At 44.2% G+C, this 23,618-nt stretch overlaps 3 protein-coding genes across 6 annotated transcripts; 2 read left to right on the forward strand and 1 right to left on the reverse strand.

Annotated features, from left to right (window-relative positions):
• The first annotated feature begins 1,066 nt into the window (after window positions 1–1,066).
• Window positions 1,067–13,175, forward strand: LOC116770700 (potassium voltage-gated channel protein eag). 4 transcript variants are annotated; one of them, XM_032662290.2, is made up of 16 exons: window positions 1,067–1,587; window positions 2,792–2,923; window positions 3,659–3,779; window positions 4,119–4,231; window positions 4,863–4,994; window positions 5,084–5,220; window positions 6,603–6,998; window positions 7,097–7,520; window positions 8,288–8,487; window positions 8,706–8,958; window positions 9,038–9,249; window positions 9,321–9,522; window positions 9,583–9,812; window positions 10,379–10,717; window positions 10,795–10,962; window positions 11,095–13,175. In XM_032662290.2, exons 2-16 carry the CDS (start codon window positions 2,845–2,847, stop codon window positions 11,236–11,238), a joined length of 3,150 nt encoding a protein of 1,049 aa, XP_032518181.2. In that variant the 5' UTR covers window positions 1,067–1,587; window positions 2,792–2,844; the 3' UTR covers window positions 11,239–13,175. The 4 variants fall into 4 exon arrangements, with proteins under 4 accessions (XP_032518181.2, XP_032518183.2, XP_032518184.2 ...); XM_032662292.2 differs by having other exon boundaries at window positions 1,068–1,587; window positions 5,084–5,193; window positions 6,588–6,998; XM_032662293.2 differs by having other exon boundaries at window positions 1,068–1,587; window positions 5,084–5,193.
• Window positions 13,176–14,320: 1,145 nt separating this feature from the next.
• LOC116770702 (RAC serine/threonine-protein kinase) lies at window positions 14,321–18,780 on the reverse strand. The gene is made up of 5 exons (XM_032662294.2): window positions 18,187–18,780; window positions 16,688–16,853; window positions 15,776–15,973; window positions 14,920–15,699; window positions 14,321–14,851 (listed from the first exon to the last, which is right to left on the reverse strand). Exons 1-5 carry the CDS (start codon window positions 18,477–18,479, stop codon window positions 14,777–14,779), a joined length of 1,512 nt encoding a protein of 503 aa, XP_032518185.1. The 5' UTR covers window positions 18,480–18,780; the 3' UTR covers window positions 14,321–14,776.
• A 1,720-nt stretch (window positions 18,781–20,500) lies between these two features.
• On the forward strand, window positions 20,501–23,605 carry LOC133318755 (protein stoned-A). The gene is made up of 2 exons (XM_061520931.1): window positions 20,501–20,633; window positions 21,248–23,605. The coding sequence occupies exon 2, from the start codon at window positions 21,279–21,281 to the stop codon at window positions 23,595–23,597; it is 2,319 nt and encodes a 772-aa protein (XP_061376915.1). The 5' UTR covers window positions 20,501–20,633; window positions 21,248–21,278; the 3' UTR covers window positions 23,598–23,605.
• The last annotated feature ends 13 nt before the right edge of the window (window positions 23,606–23,618 follow it).

Genomic DNA, 23,618 nt, shown 5'->3' on the forward strand with positions numbered 1-23,618 from the left:
GGATAGAGGTCAGTCGTCGTGTCGTCACGATAGGGTTCTCGAAATCGGACGTGAAGCGGTTAGTCTCGGTAGCCAGAGCGCAGAGGGAAATAAACACATGACCGATCAATAGGTGTTGTGAGACAAAGCATTAGGGCTCTAAAACCAAACCTTGAGCCTTATTCTGTATTTAAAGCGGCTCCGGGTTGACTATAATAATGGATACGTATGAGAAACATTGTTTCTGAAACAATACAAAATCCCAGAGGATATTTGTGCGTCGTCCTCCAAACCAGACATTTATGTATTCGCGAATTTTAAAGCACGTGTTGATAGAGCTCACGGTTCCTTGGGAAACCAACATTCTAAAAGACCATGCCATCAAGGTCGATAAGTATCAAGGACTCGCTAACGAACACTAGGAATAGGTTCCTCGTAGAACGTGGTAGAGCGAGAAGTATAAATCTCTACAACCTACTAAAAGGCTAGGGCCTGTCCTGAACCAACATCAATTCATTCTTGGAACGTACTTCGAAGGCAGCCCTAGTAGGTTCTCTTCAAGTTTGGTTAGGCAGCTAGAGGAGCTTGGCCGGTGGAGGTAAGCGTTTAACGTTCGTTTGATAGCCCCTTAAATCTGCACCGGAGTCGCGAGTCACAGGCACTGTTGAAGCTCCTCTCCCTGCAAAGCGATGGACCCGGCACCCGCACGGTGAATCCATTGAATGCTAAGAAGTTTCGTCTCATTAGTGAATCTTACGGCTTCGCTCTCTTGAAGCTCTAAATACGCTTTAAGGTTTTTATACCTTAAATACATTTCAAATGTATCTTCCATTGACACCTTCAATTGAGGCAACATTGTACATGTTACCGGAATAGGGTCCCAACTTAAAACTAAACTACATAATCCCCACGTTTCGATTACTTTTCAGCAACCGTGATCACGGGCAGACGAGATGTGAATGTCTGTCAGTCGGTCCTTGTTATAACAAAGATCATTATGTAGTTTTAAAATAATAAAATCCGTGTAGTATATCCGAAAATATATTAGTTTCATTTAAATGAATAATACTCGCGAAAGTCTTAGATCTCATAATATGAAAATAGAATATATTTTTTAATTTCGATACTATGAGCTAAAAGACCGGCGAGCGAAATTCAAATACATTAACGAGTCAATACTGGCGGAAGAAAACGTGACGCTGTAGTGCCGTAAGGAGACCAGCGGCGCAGAAGGGAAGCGCAGTAGAAAATGTAAGGGTGGTCACAAACGAAACGATGAGACGGATTCTAGCGTTTGTGTTCGGACTTATTAGACGCATGCGCGGTTTGTGACCGAGAGTCGCAGGGTGCAGGGTGAGAGGTGAAGGGTGAAGGGGTGCGTCGCAACGTCGGAGCCAGCGAGTAGCGGAGCGAGTGCCGGAGCCCGCGCGGCGCCGCACAGCATGCCCTGCCGTCATCAGAGACCTGCAAACACACTCGGGAGGTCAGCGAGTTCACTCAACACGTCATCTGTTTCGGTGCTGTGAATGAGGACTCCCGCGAGGGTCTGACCGCGGAACTCTTGCAGGGTTGTCGCTCAGTGAGGGATCGAACGGAGAATACGATGATGTGAGTTCGAATAGTAAAGTTTAGTTTGGGTGAAGTGTAACTTATATAACTCCCTTGCGATTCGTGGAGAAGTGAAGAACGTCACTCGCAGCTCCTCATTTCTCTTTGTTAATGTGTCTGAAAGGAAAACGGGGCTCGATATGGTCCTGTTGACGCGTCTGGTGGTGAACGGTGGTGGTCGGTGGTGGTCGCTGCGGTACGACGCATGTAAATAGTATCGATCGGGCTTCATCCTCGCGGAAGTTATACGATAAAAACATTTTTTTTATTGTCGATTTGGCTCTGAGCCCTAAAGGCAATCGTAACGTGTTTACTTACCTCTGTGACCCCAAATTGAACTATTGACCTTTATGAAAGATGGCTTCGTTATAAACATGGAATTTAATTAATTTCATTTTAATATATTTTTTTATAAATAATATGCAATCTAATGCAATGTTAAAAATTATTAGAATTCAATGATAGTTTTGCTTCTCGAAAGTAGAAAATAGGATTTATTTGTGTACATAAGTACCAGCTTACTTAACACGTATGCCTACTAAAAAATGAAATATGAAAATAAGAAAACCTAGTTATTTACACAACAGCAGAGGGTGACAGTTCGAATGGCTTCCTAACATCTACATCTAAAAGAGATAACGGTTTTCCGCAGCTCACAGCTCAGTAGTGTCTTAGGAATATCGAAATATATACAAGGCGATAATTTAACTCTGAGTATTCCGTGTAACTAGCGATCTGTTTAAAATAGTTGTTTTATTTCAATGGAGATAGTAAGTCAATCTCCGCGGTGAGACGATCAGTCGTAGGTCTTCAGCCGACACTCATATTACATTTACTTGTCAAGCAGATTATCTTCAAGTCTTTAGGACTATTTCGAATGCTCTGACTACATCGACGTGCTCATAATAATATGGCCTTTTTTACATAACCCACCTTTGTTGAGACGGTTTCAGAGAAAGGAAATGAACAGGACTGGGATACATACAATTGTGTTATTAGGTAGATAATTACATATTGTCTGAAGTCTTTTCGTTTCACACCCGGTTGCATCGCTAGGTTCTATTGGGGTAAACTCTAGTTACATTAAAGAAAAATAAAAAAAAACACTATTCTATTAAAAAAGGTATCAGCTTGTTTAAACATAAGTGTCTAGATGGGGATGGCTGCATTATACCGTGATTGTAGTCTGAATGTTATGTTCCAGTGTGTCGGAGGAAGCTCGGGACCGGTGACGCTCCGTGTTGAGCAGCTCGCGGTATGCCGGGCGGCCGCCGGGGGCTCGTCGCCCCACAGAACACCTTCCTGGAGAATATCATTCGAAGATCCTCCTCACAGCGTCTGTATCCACCACTCACACGTGCTCACAGATACACACACACATGCACGCACAATATAAATAAAGATGATTACGACTAAACAGCTATAATTATATTTTGAACATTAAAGTATTTTTGCGCCAAGGCTTGAAATAAAATTCAATGAGAAAATATTAGGACATGGATATTTTCTCACACCTTGCTCGAAAAAGCTCTCTGTCCACATTGAGCGAAGCGTCCTCAGCGATCGGTACTGAATCCTATTTTTTAATATGGGTAACGTTATCCGGCCCTAAAATTGAAATTGGTGGTCTGATCTCACTTTTTTTTATAAAAACCATTCCCGGTAACTGGGCTATCGAGCAAAAAATTCGATCGGACTATTGCTTCCTCAGATCATCTCCGTGAATGAAAGCCCTGAGTCTCCATTATACCACTCCGCTCGCTTGACTCAATAAAACAAAACCCCCGGGATATCACGTTTCAGTTCTTGTCCCTGTTCCACTCCTGAGGAGCGCGCATCATATCCGCAGGTCCCAGCCGGCTGAATGACCATGAATTTTTGATCGTTGATTGTCTATTTGACTTTTATTTCAAGAAGTTCACTACCAACACATTATTATATACAACTACAACACATTATTACAAGAATATGTAATGCTTGAGACTTTTTATTTGGGGAGTGACTCATATGAGTGGTCCCAGGAGACAGGTTCCCTTTAACATCCTTTAATATCATACCATATGTCGAACAGCAGACAGCAGTTTCCTTCTGGCAAACGCTCAGATCGTGGACTACCCCATCGTGTACTGTAACGAAACCTTCTGCAAAATGAGCGGATACAACAGAGCAGAGGTCATGCAGAAGTCATGCCGGTAATATAACATAATAAGTACTACGTGTCTATGTACTTAATGGAGGAAAAATATTTTAGAATTCTTTAATTTTACTTTATTTACTACTTCGTATATAGAAACCTCGAGCCGCCCTTTTCAAAGTAATTTTAGTGTGAGAATTCTTATATCCAAATAAGCAATAATATATAATAAAAAATAAAAAAACGTTCAAAATATCAAAGGAGTCAAGGAACCATATCGTTTTATTAAGTAATGAGTGGGGTGTCCACGGCACTAAAAAAAAAGACCTCCCGGGAGTAGTCAGTTAGGTGGTGCCGACTTTGTGTTAGTGCATATAACTTTGATGTGTCGTTCAAGATGTACGTGGATGTATGGAGAGCTGACAGAAAAAGAGGCTGTGGAGAGAGTAGACCGCTCGCTCGATCATCATCTTGCAGATCAATTTGAAATACTCCTCTATAAAAAGAACCGTAAGTACCGGTTAGATGAATGAAATACTCTTGAATCAATTACGGTTAGTTAGTTAGCATTATTTATCTCGTCACATGGTTTATAGTCGATATTGAGAGAACTTTATCAGTTGACATCTTCAATTGAAATGTTACAACAACATATTCGCCGTCCGCTTCATATGTACCTACAATACGTCGTTTTCTATCATAAAAAGCTTAATACTACATAGATAATGTCTTTAAGTTATATTTATATAAATAATCTATTCAGGCAAAAAGCCAACACCCCTTTTCTAGGGCATCAGTTGAGTCCAATATGTAAACTCCCAATTATGATGTGGGGAAAAACAAAACGGCGTCCTCAACTTCCGCAGTCGGGACATTAACGAGCTCCAACGAATTGCACAGCGCGACCCGCGAGGCCCCAAGGGACTAAATTGCCAACTCATAATTAAATTTGTTTTTCTCCGAAACATTTCGTTTTATTACAGAGCATAATGAAAGGGAAAGTTCGAACTTTCTACCTAAATTTACAAATAACATGGACCTCGGAGCATTTGTATCCGAATAGGACTGTTTAATGACGCAGTAAATAATGTATGAGCAGAACGAGTAGAGAGCCTGATTATAACTTGTTAAACCTGGACAGGCACGCCGCTGTGGCTGCTGGTCCACGTGGCACCCATCAAGAACGAACGCGAGCTGGTGGTGTTGTTTCTGCTCACCTTCAGAGACATCACCGCCCTCAAGCAGCCCATCGACGCCGACGACCCCAAGGGAGGCAAGTGCCGCGTAGTCGTATCGTATGTGTCGATGTCAATGTCCATGGTTCCTTGAGTCCGACCGTTCTTTTCCGCTCGTACGCGACAGGTCTCTCCAAGTTCGCGAAGCTGGCTCGCAGCGTGACGCGCTCCAGGTCGGTGCTGGTGTCCGCGCTGCCCGCCCTCAAGGAGCCGGCGAGACAGAGCCAGCTCGCGCATGTCAGTACCACTCACACACCGCACCATGTAAACACGCACGCTATTATAATATAATATAGTACATGTAAGGTTAGACCATCCGCCCTTCCCCCTTCTCCCGTATCCATCGTTTGAGATACCTATCGCTGTGGAGTAATTTGGACGTGACTGGTGATGTGAAGAAGTTTATTTATGAAATATCCATTACATATAAAAAGAAATGTAAAAAATAGTTTTGATCGGCGATGAACTTCCTTAAGATAGGAGCGATGGATCAGGTATTAAATTCGTCAGTCCTCACTTGATATAGTTCTGAAAAATTTTGTTAAAGGTTTATAAAAAATATCATAAGAACATATGGAAGAATTTGTTAATTTGTTTTTTTAAATAATAAAGTAAATGAGAACACATAAAATTTCAAAAGAAAAAACTTGAAGGGAATTTTCCTTAAGATATGTCCAGCCTCCAGAAGTGTTCCGAAATCTCCATTATTTCAACATATAATTCAAAAGCGAAAACAGAACTCCCAATTTAACGTCACTTTAAATAAATGTGTTTTTTACAGTTGTAGAAATCTTTACAGCATAATTTAACATGTTTTTTAATCAGCCGTGTCATTATTCATAAAAAAATTTTTATCACGATCCGGAAATATGAAAACTGTTACTTGAGTACTAGGTGTTATTAAAAAAAAAGTAGGATCTAAAATAAAAGTTCCTTCAACATGCTGGCTACTGACGACATGCACTCCAAAGTTCGATGTATAATTACGAGTATATATGATGTTAGAGCCGCCTACTGGGGAAAGGTAAACAATTTAGGTACTAGGTCTTCATTATTCAAATTGTTTAAAAAAACACTGAACAGATAAAAATTCTACCAAATTGTACATATTGTTATTATTAAAAAAGAACATTACTAAAAATTATTCTCGTATTTCAAAAACCTATTACAATTTTTATTTTTCATACATTTTTGTCGACCTTGTTCTACTATCATATTCTCCACTTGCTCCAGATGAACTATCGCTCATATTAGTAGGAGGTTTGACAAAATCTTATACCTTTCAATTTACTCTTCCTTCAATTGAATTTCTATGACCAGACTGCTCTACCGATGGCCTCATATTAGTGAAATTTAGAAAATAAATTTGAAATTACTTTGCTAACTTTCTTCGGAAGTAACCTAACAGTCGAGCAGCTAAAGTGATCGTGAGATCTGTATTTGAGCTTGTACCTGTTGATTCAAATAAAGCACATCCCTTTGTATTTTCACGTTTGTCTTGATTAAAATAAAACGATGCTCGGGTTAAGTTGTTTAGCTACATTCATAAAAATGATGCATTTGTTTTCTATATCGCGAGACATAGTAAGTACTGGTAGCGGCAGAAGAGTCTCACGTGAGATTTAGCGCAGTGTGTTTGGTGGCAGGTTATGTCGCTGTCAGGCGACGTGCTGCCGCAGTACCGACAGGAGGCTCCCAAGACCCCGCCCCACATCCTGCTGCACTACTGCGCCTTCAAAGCGATCTGGGACTGGATCATTCTCTGCCTCACCTTCTACACGGCCATCATGGTGCCCTACAACGTCGCTTTTAAGAACAAGACCAGCGAGGATGTGTCGCTTCTCGTCATCGACTCGATAGTGGACGTAGTGTTCTTTATCGATATCGTATTAAACTTTCACACCACGTTCGTGGGGCCGGGAGGTGAGGTCGTCAGTGACCCGAAGGTTATTCGAAAAAACTATTTCAAGTCATGGTTTTTGATTGATCTTCTTTCCTGCTTGCCTTACGACGTTTTTAACGCTTTCGACCACGACGAAGATGTAAGTGATTTTTATATTTAGATTTTTTAATGTTACATTAATTCAAATATATTTCTAGTATGTTTATCGAAAAAATATCGACCATACTACCTCTTCAGGGCATCGGCAGCCTCTTTAGTGCCCTGAAAGTAGTTCGTTTGCTACGGCTGGGTCGAGTGGTTCGCAAGCTGGACCGCTACCTCGAGTACGGCGCCGCCATGCTCATTTTGCTGCTGTGCTTCTACATGCTAGTCGCACACTGGCTCGCCTGCGTCTGGTACAGCATCGGTCGCTCCGACGCCGACTCCGGGCTCCAGTACTCGTGGCTCTGGAAGTTAGCGAACGTGACGCAGAGTCCTTATTCTTACGTGTGGTCCAACGAGTCCGACGGCCCCGAGCTCGTGAACGGGCCGTCTCGGAAGACGATGTACGTCACCGCACTCTACTTCACGATGACCTGCATGACCTCCGTGGGCTTCGGCAACGTCGCCGCCGAGACCGATAACGAGAAGATCTTCACCATCTGCATGATGATCGTGGCAGGTGACGGAATTCTTCTGTTATTAGCCGGAGCACGAGCGCGACTCCCGCGCAGCTTGCCACAGCTGCGACTGGAGCCGCGTTTTTCCTTCCTCTTTACACTTTTTGTTATTTTACTTGATTAATTTTCTTATTTTCTTTGAGTTAAGACGAATCCCTCGTCATGGTCGTCTCACACTGTGAGTGGTTTGTTCACGTGTTCGTTTTTCGTATATTAATTTACATTTAAAATCCCAAGTATTACGTCGATTCCTATCCTTGATCCTGTCCCGTTATCCTGCGTGCAGGCCCACGAAGCGTCATATCGCGCGTCACGCTCACATCTGCCTCTCTCGTCGATTTTTAATTACCGGAAGATCAAACGAGGGAAGGCAGAGGAAACAGATTGGCGAGTCGCGCGTGTTAATACGTACATGAGACCGTAGCTTATGTAACTGTCATTAATATAGAGTGCGTGTCCTCGTCTCTTGTTCTCCAAATAATATTTGTTTGACCACGCAGAGGTAAGTGTTTAATGTTTAAAACTATTATTCGAAGGCGTAGATAATATTTAATTTCCATCTAAATATATAGACATGAAGTAAGTTTCAAACCCATTTTGTAATTTGTTTCTTTAAGGGCACATATAGTAATGACGACTGTAGATACTTAATACTCGAATATGACTAACAATTTCTTGCTCTATAAGTTTGATATTAATATCTAAACAGACAGGTGTCGCATTTCAATCGTGGTCTGTAGCACTAACGTACTAGTCGTGTCACCGACAGCTCTGCTTTACGCCACGATATTCGGCCACGTGACGACCATCATACAGCAGATGACTTCGGCCACGGCCAAGTATCACGACATGTTGAACAACGTGCGCGAGTTCATGAAGCTGCACGAGGTGCCGAAGGCGCTGAGCGAGCGCGTCATGGACTACGTGGTGTCCACGTGGGCCATGACTAAGGGCCTCGACACGGACAAGGTGGCAACATTTAAATGCACACAGACATACACACTAACATACGACTTCCTTTGGCAAAAGAACCCAAAATATCAATTATTAGCAAGTTAAGTCCGTAAAGGCGCCTTCAAAGAATATATGCATTCATTTTTATAAGTCATTCCTGCAACGATTCCTATTCATACTGTCGGAATTCCCCAACTTATAAGTTATACCCTTATACCGTACATTGACCGCAGGTGCTGAATTACTGCCCGAAGGACATGAAGGCCGATATCTGCGTCCATTTAAATAGAAAAGTTTTTAACGAGCACCCCGCCTTCCGCCTCGCGTCCGACGGCTGTCTTCGAGCGCTAGCTATGCATTTTCACATGTCGCACTCGGCGCCCGGCGACCTTCTTTACCACACGGGAGAGTCCATCGACTCGCTATGTTTCATCGTCACGGGCAGCCTCGAGGTCATCCAGGACGACGAGGTTGTGGCCATACTAGGTCAGTCAGCTCCACTCGAAGAACCGTACCGTAAGCTCAATTGAGGTAAAGAAAATTTCTCACGTAATATGTATGGCAGGTAAGGGAGACGTCTTCGGTGACTCGTTCTGGAAGGACAGCGCCGTGGGCCAGTCTGCCGCCAACGTACGCGCGCTGACCTACTGCGACCTCCATACCATCAAACGCGATCGCTTGCTCGAGGTGCTCGACTTCTACCAGGCGTTCGCCAACAGCTTCGCGAGAAATCTCACTCTAACATACAATCTTCGACATCGACTCATTTTTCGTAAAGTAAGCCGAAAATAACGACCACACCGAGACTTGACGCGAAAGAGACTTGTTGCCGATACACTGTTCGTCAGGTCGCGGACGTCCGCCGCGAACGCGAGCTGATGGAGAGGCGGAAACGGGAACCGCAACTGGAGCAAGCGCAGGACCACCTCGTGAGAAAGATCTTTTCTCGTTTTCGACGCGAACGAAGCGTGGCGGCGACACCCGCTCCCGCCCCACGCGCCTCCCTCGCCGCTCTCGTGCCGGCCGCGAGCGACCCGGAGCGCGGAGACGGTGAGGAAGCGCCCTTCTTAGATCGTCCGCTACGAGCGACTCATACACGCTCTCTCGCAGGTATGAGCAACGCCACCAGCACGGCCGCCGCCAGCGCCGAGGACGCAAAACAGGGAGCCGGAGCGGCCGCCGTCACCGCTAGAGGGAAGTGGGGTCGACTCGTGGCTAGCGGCTCCCTGGACGCGGGGGAGGCGCCTCGGGCCGCCTTCACCAGGTCACTGAGCGCTCGAGACCGACCCGCCGCCCCCGGGGCGAGTGACGCGACCACCGCGCCCACCATGGCTATCAAGGTGTTCGGCAACTCGCTACTCTACAAATTTTCAATATTTACTTTTTCGTCAGAAATATAAAAAAAAGGTTTAATTTGAAGAATTTTCTTTACTTTTTTTTTTATAAACATAAGATTAATTTGTAGAAACAGTGACCTGAAGAACTTCAGCTATCTTAACAAAATCTGAATTAAATAAGATTTCCATTTGACATCCCTCGTAAGTCATATATGAGGAGACATCGAGGCCCCGATCACATAAACCTACTCGAAAATAATTAGCAAACTTAGACCATACGACAGCCTTCCGAAATTTCGACTTACAGAAACGGCTAGTTCGTTTAATGAGATCTAAGACTTTCGCGAGTTTTATTCATTTAAATGAAACTAATACTTTTCGGATATACTACTCGTGTTTTATTTTTGTAAAAAACTACATACTCCCGACGTATCTGTTACTTTGCAGCAACCGTGATCACATCTCGCCTGCCCATGATCATGTTATGTGATAAGTCTACCTAAATCTTCGAGTAGGAGGCTCGCTCTTTAAACTTTCGGAATGATAACTTATAAGAAATGTCCATATAGAATATTTTCGGGCGCGGTCGAGCCGGCAGCGTGCTGGGAGCGGCCGCCAGGAGGGAGCCCATCGACGAGGAGGCGGACGACAAAAAAGTCACTTCACCCGTCACCAGCAAGACGTCGACGACCACAGGCACGACCGCACCCGCTCAGGCGACCGCGCCCGCGCCGGCGCCGGCTCCCGCGGCCTCGTCCGCTTCTGCCGTCGCCAGCGTCTCGATGGCCACACCCGTACCAGCACCGGCGCCCGCCGCCGCACCTCCCGCCGCCGTCTCCGCACACGAGGCGGCGCTGGCTGAACTGAGAAGAGATGTTCGCACCGAAGTACAACGTCTCCAGCAGAAGGTTCGCGATCGAACTGTTTAGATCGAATCTACTTATCTTGTTGTGAACTTAACACGCGTACCTTGCTCTGGCCACAGTTAGGCCGAGTCGAAGAACTGCTGACGATGCTGGCGGCGCGACTGGGAGCGGAGCCTGCGGACGTGACGCCAGACAGCGAGAAGAATGAACGGTCCGACAGGGTCGAGCGCCTCGAGCGAACTGACCGAGCGGACCCTGCCTCTCTGGCCAGGAAGAGACGCACTAAGGTAACGCAGAGGACAGAGGACTTGACTCACGACTCACATACGGAAACCGCGGATCTAACGACCAGTGAAGAGTGTTCAGCTCTGTTAGTTTATGACTAGTGCAATCATTGAAGTTTAAATCATTTCATTCAGGCGCGGAGCAAAGGCGCCGCCCCGCAGGTGCCGACTCCGCCGGGAGAGTCCCCGGAGAGCCCGGCAGGCACGAGCGCCGCGAGCGGGGGCGCACTGCCGGCGGGAGCGAGCGCTGCGGCCGCTAGGAGGCGAGAGTTCGTGTAGCGCGCGGTGGCGGGGGGCGCGCCCTCCTAGCGAGTCGCCCGCCGCCACGACACGCTCCCACTCACACCACACTTCCAGCGACCTCCGCGCCAGTCGCAGCAATGAACGCGCTGAGGACGCACGACCCGCTCCCGGGCGGGGAGGAGGTCGAACGGAAGAGCAGCGAGGACTTTGGTCGCGAGTGAATCGTCCACAGAGACTCCGTTTTCGGTCTTCGATAAACTACGCTTGAGCAAAATTAGTTAGTTCGCAACAGGCTGTATGCATCGGCTACTGCCTACTAGTTACTTACATGAGGATATGAGGCGGTCGTCTTTATGACGGCCCAACACATGTGTGTTGTAAATAACTAAATATTTACTTCGTTCGATAAATAAAACATTATTATGGTTGTAAAACGATAACCTTGAAAGGTGCTTTCCCGCACTAGGAACATATTGTTGTTATATTAATTTGGCCATTTGAGTCTGTGCCACGAGAGACCTCGCCTGCAGACCCTGCACGAGGCTCGGCCATCACCCGCTACCCGCCAGTAACTCTAGGGTCTCGCCGTCTCACCGTCTCACCGTCTATGTACATACCACGGTCCACGCGACGCTCACGACTCGGCACACACGCCTGTCGCCGAGGCAGCAGTGAGCCGACCTCGCCCGCTGTTAGAGCAATATGTTGAAGTATACATAGTTTATATTTAGGGGTTTGTAAAAATATATAAATAAATTATACTATACACTCTTATATTTTAAAATTTTGTAAGCAATACTCTTTCACGATTTATTTCACTATCTTGTAAACATGATCACACAAACGACCAAATATTTTCTTACGATTACCAAATGTATGTTATGTGAGAGACGACGTCCCCGGACCGAGCTCAGCTTCTTGATGTTCTCTTAGCCGGCATATTGTAACCGTCGTTATATCCCCGGAACCGATCTCAGGTGGATCTCTTGCCCGGAGCCGCCGCTGTGGACCGTCTCTCAACATAACAATCATAAAGCAGACTTCGGATCTGTCCGTATTTTTGTGAGAACGCTTTGATATTAAAGTTAATTATTAAAATACTGAAAGAATTATTATAAATTAAGCGATCACGTAGAATGGATCACATTTACAATGCGTCGATCTGACTCTCGTGCGTCGGCTGTCACCTTGTTATTATATAAAATGTTTATTTCATAGTTAATATTCATTGTAATCTAGAGAGACTCATTCGTAAACATATCTTTGTGAAAAGGCGCAGCATCATCACTCTCTCAGGGAACATCTTTAAACGGCGAAGTTTGTGAGCTGGCGACGGCCTGCGACCAGGTCCGGGTCGTTTGAGGGAGCCGCTCGTGTCGATTGTATTCTATGTCCGATGATCCAGCTCATATTATAATTTTATGAAAATAATATTTGACCGGAACTTGTTGGACTCCTGTGTAGTATGTTGCAATCAGTGTGCTTAATTTTTTGCTGAAAAAATCGTACACCGACTGCTAGACATAGGTGGCGATCGAAAATGACCTGGAACACTAGGAGCTAGCAACTCTATTTAGAAATACATGTTTGTCGCAAAGAAATCATCCGTCGCCACGCCTTCCACTCACAACTTCGTACGATCATCACACAGTCAGTGAGGTCAGGACGAGCTCCGCACTACCGTCCGAAGCGCCGATTGTTCATTAGTTTATTTGTTGTTGATGTTTTTAAATTTTATGAATTACCTTCGAATCGACGCGCCGGCGCCTCGAGCCGAGGAATGACAGGGATAGGAGTGGAATATGTGTCGAGGGAAGGAAATCGTGCGAGGGCTCGGGGCGCCGGGCGGAGATCAAGCGCACCAACGGTCTGTCGCGAATACAGTTATAGACTAAAGGCGGACACCAGAGCCCCACGCTAAGACGCTGCTCCTATCTTTTTAACGAGAAATATATTATCGATACAAACACAAACTTGTTTTATTACCGACCGGACGGCCGTCCTCACGCGGCCCTGCGTCCTGTGCAGGCACTGGGTCCCACACTCACTAGCCACTATCACCGGTGTATTAACTTATTTTTGCAAATGAACCAATATCGAAGTTTTCTTTTCCTAAATCTGACTTAAAGATATTTTACCGAGGGTTCAAAACTTTACCTGAGGTTTACACTTTACTTTTGTTCAAAATTTGTTATTAATTTTATTATGATCGCCTGAGACATATTTTTTTTTCTTTGACAAACATAAAAAAATATCTGCTCAATTAAGTTTCAGTTTAAGGAAAATACGAAACTTAAAGTAAGAAAGTTATGAAGGAGGGAACTGCTGAAGAGCAATGTCGACTAACATGACAAAAGACGGAAGTAAATCCGAACATAAACTTATTTTGATGTTTTTAGTAAAAAGTTATAGACCTGATGAAAAGAATCGTTTAAAAATATTTCAAATAATAAGTTATTTTCTAAAACTCATAAGAATAACAAAACAATTAATATTCCAAGGACATGACCCTTGAAAGTAAAGTCAGACGGTATATCTAGTAACGTCGTGACACTAGTGATGCTTCTGTTTCTTGCGAGCTGGTTCCTAGCTCTACCTTTGTGTAATAATAGTCCTCCGTCATGTATGTAGATGGTCCTCGGCTCCTTCGCCGACTCGGAGCACCTGCTGCTCTCCCTCCTGGACTACTTTTACAGGACTTTCTGTCATCGTCGTCTGTCGTCATGAACATTTCAGTACTACAAAATGATGCAGATCGGTGTATAGGAACTCCATTCCTACGTCGATCATCCTGGAGACGGTGCGCGACAGGGACAGAGACAGGGATGAGATACTAGTCACCGATCCTATAGACAGTGGACAGAACGTCTCTCGATCAAAATCAAAATTTGAACGCTATTCAAATCCAATTCCATCGTCTATTCTGTTCATCGACTCTTTGTGAGGCATCTTTAGACAAACACTAAAAGTTGTGAACAAACGTTGGCCGGGTTACACCGGACGAATGTGTGACGCTCACCGGCGCCCACGGGTTCACGGCAGGTTCGGGAACAAAGCGGGAGCCGAGCGGGAGCCATGGCCATAGTCAGGGGAAGGGAGGTCGAAATGAAACACACGGTTCAAATCCTAACTTTAATATATACAAAAGGAAATATATTCGTGGAGCGATCCGGGACGACACGAGCACGAGACGACGACGCGACCGCGACACGACACGGAGTAGGGGGAGGGGGGACGAGAGGAGGACGAGTGAAGCGACCTCCTGTCCTCGCGCCGGCTGCAGCCCGGCCGGTGGTGGTGTCCCTCGCACGAGACCTCACCGTCGGTTTTTGAAGCCTTTACCGGGGTTGAAACTACTGTGTCGCGGCGCGCCCGGCCGAGGGCTGGTCGCGTCCTCCGGACGACTATTTACAATCTATAGCATGTACACGTGTATTTATATCGAATCCCATCCGCAGTCGTCTCAGAAACATCGCAGTGATCGCATTCAAACTAAAGATGTGGGGCGAAAATGAACACGTCGTGGCGCTCACGATAAATGCGGCGTGAGGAGGCGCGCGTCGGCCGGCGGCGGCTAGTGGCGGCGGTCGGGCGCGGCGGAGTGGTGCGACAGGTGAGACAGGGCCGAGTGCGCCGACGAGCAGATGTCCTGCAACGAGGGAGGAGCGGTCAGACGGCTCGGGAGCGGCCGGGAGCGGGCGGCGGAGGCGGACTCACCTGGTACGAGAACTGCGGGAAGTGCTCCTCCTGGATGCGCGCGAGGCCGGAGTCGTTATCGGGCGGCGTGAGCTCCACGGATTCGCCCGTGAACTCCGAGTCGAAGTAGCGCGTGTCGGTGTCCGAGTCCACCTGCGGCTTGAAGGGCGGCGGAATCTTCTTGGCGACGAGGTCGCTCCAGTTGACGGACGTGAAGAAGGGATGCTGCATGATCTCCTTGGCGTCGTCGGGGCCGGCGCCCAGGCGGCCGGCGGGCTCCTTGCACAGCAGGCCGGCCAGCAGCGAGCGGCAGGCGGCCGACAACGCGCGGGGGAAGCGCACCTCCTCCTGCAAGATGAGCTCGAACAGCACCTCGTGGTCCCTGTTGTAGAAGGGCAGGCGACCGCACACCATCTCGTACAGCACCACGCCGGTGCCCCACCAGTCCACGGCCGGCCCGTAATCCGTGTCCTCCAGCACCTCGGGCGCGAGGTACTCCGGAGTGCCGCAGAACGTCTTGGTCGTCCGGCCGTACGTGATGTCGACCTTGCACAGTCCGAAGTCGGCGATCTTGATGTGGCCGTCCTTGTCCAGGAGAAGATTCTCAAGCTTAAGATCCCTGTATATGATGCCCTCGGCATGCAGGTACCCCAGCGCCGCCACGATCTCGGCGCCGTAGAAGCGCGTCCGCTCCTCGCTGAAGGATCTCACTCGCGAAAGATGAAAGAACAGTTCCCCGCCGTTGGCGTACTCCATCACGAAACACACGCGGTCTGCCGTTTGGAACGAGTAACGCAGCGCCTGGACCACATGGAGGAAAGCTGGGTTAGTTAGTCGATCGACTCGTAAGCGGTGAAGCACTGGGCTGCTATATTACCGTAAGGAATGGATGTTTGGTCTTCTTGAGCACGTGGTTCTCGGTGATGGTGTGCGCGACCTCGTCCTTCTGTATGATGATGTGTTTCTTCAGTATCTTCATGGCGTAAAGCTTGCCGGTTCCCTTTTCTCTACTGAGCACCACCTTCCCGAAGGTCCCCTTCCCCAGGACCTTCACGAACTCAAACTTCTCCAAGGTCTACAATATTTTCATACAATTCATGGACTTACATATACAACAAACAAAATAATATAAGATATGTTATCCAAGGGGTTAACGTGAAAGGCAAACATATGAATGTAGTAAAGTAGAAGATGCTCTGTGTGTATGTGTGTGTGTGTGTGTGTGTGTGTGTGTGTGTGTGTGTGTGTGTGTGTGTGTGTGTGTGTGTGTGTGTGTGTGTGTGTGTGTGTGTGTGTGTGTGTGCGTGTGTGTGTGTGTGCGTGTGTGTGTGCGTGCGTGTGTGTGTGCGTGTGTGTGTGTGCGTGTGTGTGCGTGCGTGTGTGTGTGCGTGCGTGTGTGTGTGCGTGCGTGTGTGTGCGTGCGTGTGTGTGTGTGCGTGTGTGTGCGTGCGTGCGTGTGTGTGTGCGTGCGTGTGTGTGTGCGTGCGTGTGTGTGCGTGCGTGTGTGTGCGTGCGTGTGTGTGCGTGTGTGTGTGCGTGCGTGTGTGTGCGTGCGTGTGTGTGTGTGTGCGTGTGTGTGTGCGTGCGTGTGTGTGTGCGTGCGTGTGTGTGTGCGTGCGTGTGTGTGTGCGTGCGTGTGTGTGTGCGTGCGTGTGTGTGTGCGAGCGTGTGTGTGTGCGTGCGTGTGTGTGTGCGTGCGTGCGTGTGTGTGTGCGTGCGTGTGTGTGTGTGTGTTTGTGCGTATATGCGTGATTGTGTGTGTGTTTTCCATCTCCATAAGTTAACTCACGATGCGTCTCGGATCCCTGAAGCTGGTGCCGAGCTTGGCGATGTCATCGTCGTCGGTGTCGTGCGGAGGGAGAACACCGCCGAGAGCCCCCGACGCACCCTCCCCGGCCGCCGAGCCCGCCGCCAGGGTCGACGATACATAGCGGATAGCCGCCACCCACTCCTCGCTGTGACACCATCACACAAAATATATATGGAACCATTAAAGAACTGGACCCGAGTGGATTGTGAGTTGTGACGGTGAAAGGCAAAAATACATTAAGCGATCCTAAATGTAGAGATAAAATGTTATGTCCTAAGTCAAAATACATTAAGGTAGCAAATACAGTTCCCAATTTTTATCTTATTATACATGTAAGTTGTGTGTTTGTATCAAATGATTCAAACACTTGTAACCCTATTCTGTATAATTTTATAGTACCGTTTAGTGGTGGACACACTGGATGAGAAGGGTCTCACAAGAGGCTTGTCAGACACACTTCAAAGAGACCATTTGTTTAACTGTTCTCTCGATACACCTACACAGATTTAGATAAATGGTTGGTCAACTTTATACAAACAAGTGATTTCCAGTCATATTAGGGACACTATGATTGTAAAAAGTAATAATATAAAAAGTATTAAGACCGTTGAAATGAAAAGCAAAAGGGGAACGTTCTTATTATAATACAAACACTAATCAAGATATCCCAGCACCAACTCCACAAACATTGCAAGGAGGAACAATAGCATTAAGCTCCCATAGCTTACTACAACTGTTCTTGACCAAACATTAAGTTATTTTTTTATCAGAAGTGGAGTTCATGAAACATTCCCTTTGATGATGTGATGTGGAACATTACAAGTCATTGTTCACACACTCCAGGTTAAAGGGTGAAAGGACACTGCTTTGGAAATACACAAAGTCTACCGTTTGTCACATCAACTTCCAAATATCAGGCAAGGATGCGGGAAATGTCTACGGAGAGAGAAAACCTTTAATATTATATGTCATGTACCACAATTAAAACACAACCACTCGACACGGCCAACGCGCTACAAATGAGTAAAACGAAATATTCTTTATGAAAAGTTCAGCACATGTTTCACCACACTAGATTTTAAAGTTTAATTAAGTTATTATAACAAAGTATGTAATATGAATATACACCATGCTGGAAAATATAGTGGCTAGTGTTGCTGTGTTTGGTGTGAATGGGGTCTACGGTGACAAGTGGTGGAGTGGAGCTGAGTCAGCTCGCTGACAGTGTGAGTGTAAAAGATATTGTAAATAAACAACCAATGGACTTTGAACTCCACATACTGCCACTATTTATAGCAAATAAATATTTGACTGGTTCGAAGTAAAGGTCACTACATTCAATGATTTCCCTTCTGAATTTATAGAAAGATGATTCACAATAATAATTTATATTGATATTGAATACCAAAGCCATCGTATCTGTTTTTTAAGCTTGACTTAAGGAAAGCGATGTTTCACTGTAACTGAAGTCTACTAACCGATCTTTCTCGTTGTCGACGGCGAAGTTTCTTTCTATGACGGTAGTCCACTGTAGGCCACGAATCGTGAACACGTAGGGCCGGGGTTTGTCTACAGCCATGATCTGACAATCGCGCACTGTAAACTTGTTGAGGGTGTCACGGTAGTTGTTGCGCTCGGGCTGCGCCTTGAATCCCAGTAGGTCGCCATTGTCGAACAGGATGAAGTAGCGGTCGCGCCAGTTACGGATGTGCTCGCCGCGCTTCAGCAACCAGCCCTCCTTCACGATATTCCCGGGCGCCGCCTCCGCCATCGCCAGCCGCCCGTCAGATGTTTGATAACAAATCGCCACCGACCACCGCACCACTACCACGTTTCCGTTCCGGAAAGCTCCTGGCGTAGTTCACCGATGCTGTGGTGCACTCTGAGTGCAATCAGCGATCATTTTCAACTTGCGGTGTAATTAATGAATAGATTTTTAAGTTTTGCAATCTAGAAAACGACACGAATTAGCGACGTAGCCTCGCGGTTGTTATGTGATTAAATGAGGAAGTGGCGTTTCATGATAATTACTCCCCGCTAGCACTTATACGAAATGCATAGGAAAGAAAGAGATATCCGATTGTGTGTATGTTATAAATATGACTATTTATTTGGCTGCATAATAACCTATTTTGACAAATTAGTCCCATATGTCTACCGCTAGGTGAATAAGTGGCGTTGTTTTACTTTTTTTTATAACGTTCCATTTTATACTATAAATATCTTATTTATATTACAAAAGCAATACTAACAACATGGTTTGTTTGACCTACAACTGTTACTAATAACACTTTAATGTTTAGTTAAATGTAAATTGTATTATGAAGAATGTTTTATATTTTCTAACTGCAAAAAAAATATTGGTATTTTATTATATAACATCCATAATACTTGTGGTTTTATAAATATAACTAATGATACTATATATTTTATTATTAATACAAGAATAGTAATACACTCAAAAACTATTAGTGATCTTTTTGTAAATTTGCTAAATATGGTTATCTGTCACAGGATTCAGACAGGATTAAAACCTTAAGTAATAAAGTTCCGTTTTGTAGTGTTTGTTTGACTTTTATCTAATATTGTATGATGATCCGATACTGCTTGAGAGATGACGTTAGAAAGCTTTTTTTTTTATCACTTCGTCGATTCCAGTGTGAATGGAGTAATGTAGCACAAATATATAAAAAAAATATAACAACCGTATATAAAATCATACTTATATGGCTGTATCATTATTTCCACTGGCCGGCTAGATAATTTTATGCACCTGGAATAACGTGGCATGTAATGTCTACGACAACCGGAATGGTCCTCAGTGCGTCCCAGGTTTTAAAAGTATTACCAGCTTTTTCATTGTCATATATAAATCACGGTGTTTTCTTAAAAACATTTGACCTTCCTCTACAAAATAATATTAAATTACTTCCAGATTGAACCTATCCTTTTTCTATCTTCATGTTTAGTACTTACCGAAAAAAAATTACAGATTTGAAGTATTGTATGTACTGATTATAAGAAATGGAGATATGTTTTTTTTTTAATGGAATACTTTGTCTAAATATTCACATCGTCCTTTATTAACTTTTTCACTATGTTGTATTCAGAAAATTCATTTGATAAGAATAGGATTTTTAGAATGTTCATCGCATAATGTCGTATGGTAACATTGCTATCTTTAACGTGCTTAGACTGTTGTTAAAATTCATCTAATATAAATACTTGAAATTTTTATGAAAGGTTTTAAGACACCAATATATTTTAAAAAAATATGATTGAGGAGAGGACAAAAAACACACGCTTCTTATTTAGAAAATACAGCTTTTAAATAATACAGAAGCGGGATTTCGAAAATAGATTTGAGATAATTCGATACATACATATATGTAGGTATATAAATTATAAAGTTTTTAATAACTTTCATATAAAACAAATTGAAGTTTCCCATAGGTAGATTTATTATTTCCTCCATTTTGGTTTGAGAAAAGCTACTTCTAAGCAAGGAATCAAGTTGAACGGTTTGCTCGGGACGATCGATCGACCTTTTGATTTATACCTTTAGTGTGATATAATGACAAGAAAGAAAGCAAATACGTCCCTTACTAAATAAGTCATTTTATTCAGATGCTTGTTCCACATTATAATTTTTTAAAACATACTTCATATCTGTCTTACCCAGTTATATATGGGTCGCGTACAGGAGTGACGTATTCTCGCACATCATTGTCGAGAAGTGGAGGGAGTGGGAGGGAATAGATTACGTAAGTCTCTGGCAGGCATGCGAGGGTGCGCGCGCCGTGGGTCGATAGCAAGCGGCCGTCTCCTCTGCCGCCGCCCGCCCGGGGTCAGTCCCGAGCCGGCGCCCCGAGCGCAGCCCGCACGCAGCGCTAGTCGAGTCCTCTGTCCGTGTGTTGTGATGAAGGTACGGAGACCCTCCCCGTAGCGCACTAGGGGTAGCCCTTAGCCGTAGGTGACGCCGCGGCCTCGGTATGTGCCGACTCGAGAACCGAACGCCGTCCCTTGCCGACATTTCGCCGTCCTCCTTGGGTCCTGTCTTGCCTCGATGACCATCTCGTTATTTGGCCTCGTTCTGTTGCTGCTATCCTTTATTAGATATAAAATCGTTTAATGTCCTCGATTCACATTCAGTTGTTGCACGTCGGAACACATTCATTCTCGCTTACAGTGTACAGTCTGTCGCAGACTACATTCAGACAATGGATCGATACAGTCGTTCCGTATCTTAAATAGAGTGCTTGAAAATTTCACCTCCTACGTCATGTCATGTTGCTTTTTAATATCTTAAAAAATTATTAAATGTATGCTACTTTGTTTCTATGACTTATTTCATAAAAGAAATATCATTTTTAATCCGACAATCATTAAAATCGAATGTACTTCAATTATGTATATTATTATTTAATATGATATTATACGTACATACACGACAAACTCAAACGTTAAATCAAGTAGGGTTTGTTCAATAACAGTCACGAAAAATATAGTCTTGGTAACATATAATATTATTTGTTTCAGCAACACAAAAAGAAACCAATAAGATCGTATAATGCTAAAGCTACCCAAAGGCCTTAAAAAGAAGAAAAAAGGAAAAAAATCTAAACGTAAAGGTGAAGAAGAGCTTTTCACAGAAGAAGAGCTTGAAAAATATAGAAGAGAACATCAGAAGCAGAAAGAAAGTAGCGATGAAACTGTAAAAGAAAATGAGGAATGGTCTAAATTCAAAGACTTGACTACTGGGGTCGACTCTGTTCTTAAGAAAACCCAAGGGGATCTTGATCGAATCAAGTCCACTTCATTTTTTCAACGAATACCAGCAGGTACTAAAGAGCGAGAGCCGGTTGAGAAGGAAGAGCCGAAGCGACCCGTGGTTGAAATAACTGAAGCTGACTTTCCACAGTTAGCGGCAGCTGCAGCAGCAGCCACCGTAGACAGTGAATACGACTACGGGGTCACTGATGAGGAATCCGACGACGAGGACGAACAAGACGACATATTTGACACATCTTATGTAGATGCTGTTGAGCGTGGAGAAGTAAAACTTGCCTACGTTCCTGATTCACCAGAAGAATTTCAGGATGACGATATTTTTGATACATCACATGTTGATGCTTTAATAAAAGGCCAGGAATCAAAAACTCCTAAAGGTAAAAAAGGCCTGGACATTGGTGTTGCTGTCGAAGTCTTAACTGGACGAATAGATAATCTTACTATAACTTCGACGAAGAGATCTAAAAGAGTTATACCTGGAGATTTACTTTTAGAAAGTGTAGATAAAGATAATTTACCAGCTGTGACATCAACTGTTGTCGAACCTGAAGAAAAAAGCATTCTAGATATTGATGCTGATATTCCAATAACAAGTCCTATAGATCTCAGTGTATCTTTGCACACTACATTGATTCAACAAAATAAAAGTATTAGCCGAGAAGAATTATTTGCTTCTTGTGCTGATGATAAAAATAATACCGAAGGAGAAACAGAAGTTGATGAATTTACTTTATTAGCTGCGGAATCTTTAGAAGTAAAAACGGTTGTTAAAAAAATCGAAGAAAGTGAAATTAAAGTAGAACCTGTTTTACAAGAATCTTGGTCAGCGTTTGAAGCAGACAAAAGTGATACAGTTTTTGCAGAAGGAATAGTTGAAGATCAGCTCGACGTTGATCCTTATGTTGATGAACACGACCCATTTGATACTAGTTTTGCCGATGCAATAATTCCAGGTGGAACTTTGCAAGAACAAGAACAGAAATCTGCGTTATTAGAAGACGACGATGATTTTGATCCTCGCGCAGACGAGGTTAAGGTTATATTAAATAACAGAAGAAAATCATCTGTTCGTATTCATATAACTAATCCTTCCGGTCTACGAGAATCAATAACATCTGATGATATTGTAGATAGTGGTGATAGTCAAATCCAACGAGACCTTCTAGGAGGAAGCACAACTGATTTGACACAATTAGGTGATTCTCTTTTAGAACCAGTAGATATAAATGATAGTGAAATCGATCCTTTTGACACTACTATAGTAGACAAGATTGTTGCACCTGGTAAAGTTGAATTAAAACTTTTAGAGGAAGAACTTATTGGAGTTGTTTCGTCTGCACCAATTTATAGGGTACCTAGTGACCCCGATTTTGATCCAAGGGCAGACGAACCTAAAAAAACTGAGAGAAGAGCTTCACGCCCCGAGAACCTTACAGTAAGTAAAAGTGTAGGTTTCAGTGTGGATGGCGTAACAATTTCAGAATTAGATTCTCAGGGTAAATCTAAGCCTGTGAAACCTGTGACACCTTATTACAATCGGGAACTCTCTATAACAGAAGACATTAACGAAGACTCGGAAGTCGCTGACAAACCTTTAAAAACTTTGACTCGAACGCGTTCAGAAGAGGAATTCACTTCAAGTATTTCTCATCAAACTAAAAGAAGACATTCTGAATTTCCTCAGCAAAATAAAATCGCTTATAAAGCAAGCGATCTCTTACACGATACCGTAAACGATATTGAAGTAAAGGTGCTTACACCCACTGAAACGAGAGTTCCACAAAAAACCTTATCAAAGAAAGATATTGATCCTTTTGATACTTCATTTGCGATTAATATTGAACCAAGCAAAACAGAATTAAAGCTATTAGCTAAGGAATTTTCTTGCGAAAAGTCATCAGGTGTCGAAGGAGAAGGTGAACCTGATTTATTAGAACCTTCTGACGATATTTTTCAAATCAAAGCACTTACCCCCGAACCATCGGATATTGCGCGAATTCCTGAAGAAGAATTTGATCCATTTGATACTTCGTTTGCAAACGATTTAAACCCAGGAAGGACTGAGATTAAGTTACTAGAATCGGAATTTTTAAATTAATATTAAATATTTTCTTCCAAA

Source organism: Danaus plexippus, chromosome 7, assembly GCF_018135715.1.
Source record: "Danaus plexippus chromosome 7, MEX_DaPlex, whole genome shotgun sequence".
Classification (NCBI taxonomy): Eukaryota; Metazoa; Arthropoda; class Insecta; order Lepidoptera; family Nymphalidae; genus Danaus; species Danaus plexippus.